This window comes from Pecten maximus, chromosome 4, assembly GCF_902652985.1.
Source record: "Pecten maximus chromosome 4, xPecMax1.1, whole genome shotgun sequence".
Taxonomy (NCBI): Eukaryota; Metazoa; Mollusca; class Bivalvia; order Pectinida; family Pectinidae; genus Pecten; species Pecten maximus.
This window is the reverse complement of record NC_047018.1, coordinates 34,127,225-34,134,283: the sequence shown is the minus strand read 5'-3', so window position 1 is coordinate 34,134,283 and position 7,059 is coordinate 34,127,225. Positions and strand designations below refer to the sequence as shown.

The following is a 7,059-nucleotide window of genomic DNA, read 5'->3' as shown; positions in this document are numbered from 1 at the left end:
TGATTACCAAGATAAATAATATGATATACTAAAAATATAATGAAGCTAGATCTGAATATTATTTATGTTGATTGATAATGAAATAATCTGTACAAAACAACTCCTATTCTTCACCATACAGACTCTGAGCACATTCTCACTGTGTTTTTTCGTTAATCACCAAACACTTCCACTTTTAGACCTAGCATCTAAGAACGCTCTCACGATAAAGGCCCAATAATCAAATACAAAAACAATTATAACGCTGACTATTGCGTTTTGGTGATCTGATGGTTTTTAAATCAGTTAATATGTTTTGATTTGCAGTCTCCAATAGTCATAATATGCGATATCCAGTTATTTTGGATATGACAAATAATTAGAGTTTTTGCTTGATTATTCAGACATTGATCTGATATATAAGAACTGCAGCAAGTCTATAATCATGAGTTTTATAGGAACCACGGAACCAAAAGATTTCCCATAGACGATAATGATAACGTTTACCACTGTCCTGCTTTAATTTAATTCTTCAACACTGATCCACCAACAACGGCATCTCACACGCCCGTAAATAGAACATTTAAAAAATTTACCAATTTGAACTTGAAATTTTTTAATATGGGCCCACCATCATTGAATTTAGCATCAACAATTCACATACATTTTCAGCAAATAATACACTTTATGAACTCCTCCTGATAAAACCAACTAGATAAGCAATAATACAATATACACAAACAATTACTGAATAGTTAAATACCAATGGCAACACATATATTATACATGAAGATACCTGGCAGTAGAGGTGCTCTCGGGTCACCAGTTGACTGAAATGTTTGCAACGCAATATAATGGCAATTACTTACTTTGTTTCAATTGTTTATATTCGTATGCTTCACAGAATACATACTGAGCCTGTTGTCCAATCCCTTTTACCAACACCAAATCTTGATGGTATTCTAAAATTGGTATTGTAAAAATACCTTGTTATTATATCATGGCCATGTGTCTTTCTGTTGGCATCTGAGTTGTTAGGCTGCTTGTAAATTTCGGCAAAATACGCGAAAATACATGTTTCAAGAGAACATCATTAGCTTATGTGGATCGCATACATTGCACAACACAACCATGTCGTTATGCTCACAAGTGTCTAAAGGAACCACAGACCATGGAGATTTCCCATAGACGATAATGTTAACGTTTACCACTGTCGTGCTTAAATGGAGTTTTCAAGACTGGTATACTTACCCTAATTTTGAAAAATGTCATCTCACACACTTGTTAATAGAACGAAAAGTTAAAAATTATACCAATTTAACTAATATAGGGGCTATCATTTGTATTTAATTCAGCAACAAATTACACACTTAATGAATAGCCTGACAAATAGACTAAAAATTATATCTTACATCTTTGAAAACTTCTCTCACCTGGATATCCAATCAGTAGGCCCCGATGGATTTACCTTCCTACTAAATTTTCTCCCCAAGCGGGAAAACCCACACTCTCATTTTTATTTAGTTCTGTGGTCCCAATTCAAATGCCGATGTATTCTTCGTAATGCTTTTTGGTCCACCTAGGTAGTGGTAGACACTACATATATATCACAAACAATAGCACGTAATGTGATTATTTCTGCAAATCTTTTTCATTCATATCGACTATATATGTCACATCATGACACATTATTATATTTATCTGTAAACAGGGTTTACGTTTTTTTTATGTAGAATCAGACGACATATTAAAACTATTGGTGAATTATAATTGTAACACAAGAATAATCAATAGTAAATTCATTTGTTTGTGAGGGCGATCTACTGTTGAACTACTAGTGATGACGTTACCTAATTATAGAACTACTAGTGATGACGTTACCTAATTATAGAACTACTAGTGATGACGTTACCTAATTATAGAACTACTAGTGATGACGTTACCTAATTATAGAACTACTAGTGATGACATTACCTAATTATAGAACTACTAGTGATGACATTACCTAATTATAGAACTACTAGTGATGACATTACCTAATTATAGAACTACTAGTGATGACGTTACCTAATTATAGAGATATATTAATACATGTCATAGTCATGTGATTATCAAGCTGCCACAGTATCGTGGCGTGTGTTGATCGACAAGGCCGAGGACAGTTGAACACAACATATGTATCAGACTGTATGAACACTTTATGCTAGATACTTATGTTCCGAATTTTACCTTAAAGCAGGTGAATCCTATTGAACGTTGCATTGTTCTTAACAATTGAATTGTTATTTTTCGACAAAATGTGGAAGGATCATTTCCGGACTTTTACCGCAGTATGTGGAATATTGCAGTACCTGTGGTGGGGTTGCTTTGGGTCAGGTATGTTTGTTTTGTTTTTAAGTGTTTAATGTTTTTATAACAGCCAGAATAATATGAGGACGGTTGGGTCATATACGCTATATTTCCAACAATTGATTTCCCAGTTTCCTCGTTTCCATGTAATCACTGTATCGATACCATGTGCTCCTTTTTTCCGGGATTTTCATTGCTCTGCTCTTACCTTTGAAACTTTTCTGCTCTTTTTCATTTCCATGATCCCTCACAATCACTTTTAATATGAAATTGTATTGTTTTTATTTAGGGACAAACAGTTAACAATTTTCTTGAAATTTTAAAATTCATTTTCAATAAATCATAAAACCTTTCGCGTGCTGACGTAAACAAATGTATAGAATGTTTGTGAATAACCTTTTGTTCACCACAGTCAGTATTGGATTTCATAAACTCATATTCATCAAATAGATACTCAATCGTATTAATTCTAAAGTTCGCAAAACAAAAACAACAAACAAACCACAAACACAAACACAACACAACTATGTGACCACACCTCTCATAAGATTTTAAACGAAGCGTACCTGTACAATACCCTCGATGTTGTTAATTAACCTTTATCTTTTATATAGAATATTACAACATCGTATCTTTCGGTTGTGTTTTGTTTTAGATTTATTTCACCCGTCTGTAACTACTAATATCATTTATTACATCTTTACCATTGACATTTTCTACTTGTAGAAAATATCACCTTTTCTGATTTGACCAATCAAAACACTGCTTTCAAACGACAATGAGGGAATATTAAAAGCTGATCCGTATATTTTGCTATAAAAATGTAATTAACAGAATATCTAATAGTATCTTCAGAAATACTAGATATATTTCACTCGTGTGGCTAATATTTGATATTTAAAAATATCAAAATATTAGCCCCACTCGTGAAATATATTTGGTATTACTAAAGACACTTGCTAGATATTCTCCATTCATTGATACCTAGAAGTATGAGATTGCCGATAATAGTGAAAATTAACTATTCGAAGGGAAACCGAAATGAAATCATTCTGTTAGGGAATGATGATATACGTCAATATAATTACTTCTATTGTCGTTCTTTTAGATATTAAAAGTATTCATTACCGAATAGACGAGAGGTACGCCAACAGAATACCCCAAAAAGGTATTTTATGGACGAAAAATAACATCTTAGTCCGATGGTGTGTGTACACGTGTCTGAGAGATGTTAATTGCGCCATCATCTTCTTCAATAATGGTGTCTGTTACGGATATTCCGAAAAACTCCATGATATGATACTGACAACGGCAGTCCCCGGTACGACTTACTACGAATTAGCAGGTAATTTATTTGACTTTAATTGATGGCTAAAACTTTTCAGTCACAGCGACCATGTCTGGGTGACTTAATAAGAAACGTTGTTTTCGGGGAATTTAAAATCATTGTTATAGCATGAAGTTACTTTTTCCTGGGCGACATTTTGATTTCAGCATTTGAAATTTCTGTTCATAACCAGTTTAAGTAACTTTGTGTGTCCCGACATGTTTTTTTCCTAAAGGACGTGTGGATAATTCTACATGTCTCTTTCTTTATGTGTTTTGTTTTACAGAGTGGTACACTTGTTTCCCAATGTTTATGTGTTTTTTTTACGGTGTGGTACAGAAACATTATTTGAAATTGGATAAAACATATTTGTATTACTGTCAGACAAATCAGATTCAAAGAAATCTAGTAATATAGCAGTAGATTTTATTAAATAAGCATCATCAATAAACCACTTGATTATATTGACTGATACTGAAATTCCATATCTCGAAAGAAAAACAAAAGTTAAATTTTAATGCTATCCAGGTCCAATTGGAAATCTAGCTGGCGGTAAAGCTGTCATCCAATCGTCAACCTACCAGAACAGTATGAATTTCGGTCCAAAGAAAGCAGTTGATGCTATAAGGTATCCACATGCTAACGCCAACCTACTCTTGGCATGTGCTCACACGAGCTTTAAGAGGGAGGACGGAAATAACGACAATTTTCCGTTCTGGGAGGTCAACCTAGGGTCACGGTGCTTGGTTTTGTCTGTCTCGTTCCTGAGTAGGATCGACTGTTGTGGTAAGTGGAAACACAATTTGATTTCTTTACTTTTTTGTTATGCGTGTCCTTTCTTGAAAACAAAACCCACTATCGTTGAATTTGTCGTAAATCTAACGGATAGAAACGGAAATGTTTTTTTAAGAGCTTTAAACAACATAGATTCAAGGTTTATTTCCTTTGTTAAATTTCAGGCATACGTAACGAGCGCTTAAGAATCACGATAGCGGAAACAGCCAGCGGACCTCGAGCGCTGTGCAAGTATTACCCAGGACCTGCATTCGCCGGGGAGATGAAAACTTTTTTCTGTGAGAAACCTTTATATGGGCAGTTTGTTCGAATCTCGCGTGATAGGACCTATATCAGTGCATGCGAAGTCGAGGTGTATGGGTACCCATTGAATTGACCAACTATTCAATAATAACAACAAGATAAATATTTTCAAAATGATGTTGAAACACATAAAAATGGGAAACAATTCACAAAAACCACGCTAACCTTAAACAATTGATAACAAGAAGAAACATTTTGTAACTATGCTTGAAAAAAAAAAAAAAAAAAAAAACTCACAAAATCTCTATTTGTTTAAACACAGATACAAATACTACATTATGTCTTGGCAATAAAACTAGAGCAATATGTTGTAAAGTACTTTGTATCTATTCTATTATCTGTTTGAATCTTCTTACGTAATTCCTATTTGAGGGACATATACATGTATGTATGGACTGTTTTTATAGGCGATATTCAAACGTCCTGCTTAATCATAGTAAATGACTTTATCAAAGTGTAAATGCTGGTATTGATCCTCCTCTGTCAATGGTATGTTGATTTACGAATTCTCTTGAGAAGATGCGTTATTTATGATCATACTCAAGTATCTAATTAATCTTTGAACTTAAGTCGTTACAACGGAACCTTTTGCATATCAACAAGTATCGAACAAGTCTGACTCCATATTATCGAATGAGATCATGATTTTGACAATAACACTAATCCATTTACCAACCTGCATCTCTCGATAATCTGTGTTTTTATGTTTTTTTTTTTTTTGTAAGGAACGTTAGTCGATATATATCAAGAAATCATAATCAAGTTAACAAGTTCTTGAACATCGAACCAACTGGGACATGTAAATATCTTAGGAAGGGAAGCTTACTACGACCCATATCAAAATATAAAATGAACATACATATATAAGATAATATACAAATCGGTGATAAGCTTACATGTATATAAATGATCTAGATATTTGGTCATGTAGTAAATATCTAGATATAGATATTTTCGTATTTATCTCTGTACGTTGTGAACTAATGGCTACTGAATTATTAATGTTTAATTGGAAAGCAGACTCATTCATTTCAGACCAAAAGAACAAACCTCTGCCTAATTTATCGGTTACTTTATACTTCATATAAAATTCATTACTACAATTACATTCACGGCTCCCTAAGGACAGCCTTTCAACTGGCTTATCTAAATATAAATTACCTGATAACGTTGCTAAACAACTTATTTAGTAAAGCATATATTGACAAGATTCTTGATAAAGAACCGTTGGAAACCTGATTTGATTGGAAACAGGATAGTATTGTTTCAATGATGACAATGTTAAGAATGAAACGATATTTTCTATTGGTTGTGGCAATGCCACGCCTGACAGATAGACATGGTTATTGGATGAAGGCAGATAGACACAGTTATTGGATGAAGGCGGGGCTTCGTCCTTGTCTGATCGTATGCCTCTGCTTATTACCAAGGAATGCTACAATATTGTAGATGACAGGTCATAAAAACACACCAGGCCAATGATAATATTGAAATTACTTGATCATGAACTTTAAACATTAAAGATCGGTTATTTACAAATGCTATCAAATGCATTATGCACCATTTCGAATTTAAGGGTGTGAAACGAAGCTGCATGGTGTCACAAAAAGAAACCTGTTTCACTTTACATGCACTTTATTCTGTTATAAATGGCCCGGTTGTCACATTAAGCACACTTATTGTTCCAGTAACCATGGGAACTGTTGTTTCCTTCTCTTTGTGGTCGTCTCCCTATGAAGCCTAATCATTAACACGGTGAGTGCAATGCTAAATTAATTTATGATACAGGAAGAGACAAGTGTATTACTTTTTAAGTATTTTTTATTTCCTAGTCCAGCGGTATTAATGACACAGATTGCACGACGTTGGAATAATTAGGAGGAGAAAAACTGAGAATGTAAAGACAATAAAAATAGTATTGAGCACTGATGCCGACATAGCAGAAGATGTCAGATGATAACAGTTATACATAGTAGAAGATGTCAGATGATAACAGTTATACATAGCAGAAAATGTCAGATGAAAACAGGTACATAGCAGAAGATGTCAGATGAGAATAGTTATACATAATAGAAGATGTAAAATTATAACATGTCCAATGTGTTTAACGAAAAAAAACCTGGTTTATTCATATTAAAACGAGACCGTCATTTTATGAAGCTCAACATTGATAAATTGAAGGCAAACATCGCAGAATATTTACCATTGTATGGCACTGCCACTATATAACCCTACCAATTCAGTTGCGAGTTCACCAGCTTATGAACTGCAAAAAAATCGCACGACAAATAAAAAAATCGCAGATG

General features: G+C 33.7%; 1 protein-coding gene across 1 annotated transcript; it reads left to right on the top strand.

Annotated features, from left to right (window-relative positions):
* Positions 1-2,036: 2,036 nt before the first annotated feature.
* Positions 2,037-5,087, top strand: LOC117324811. Its single transcript, XM_033880643.1, has 4 exons — positions 2,037-2,355; positions 3,437-3,673; positions 4,184-4,441; positions 4,615-5,087. The coding sequence occupies exons 1-4, from the start codon at positions 2,277-2,279 to the stop codon at positions 4,824-4,826; spliced, it is 786 nt and encodes a 261-aa protein (XP_033736534.1). The 5' UTR covers positions 2,037-2,276; the 3' UTR covers positions 4,827-5,087.
* Positions 5,088-7,059: the final 1,972 nt, after the last annotated feature.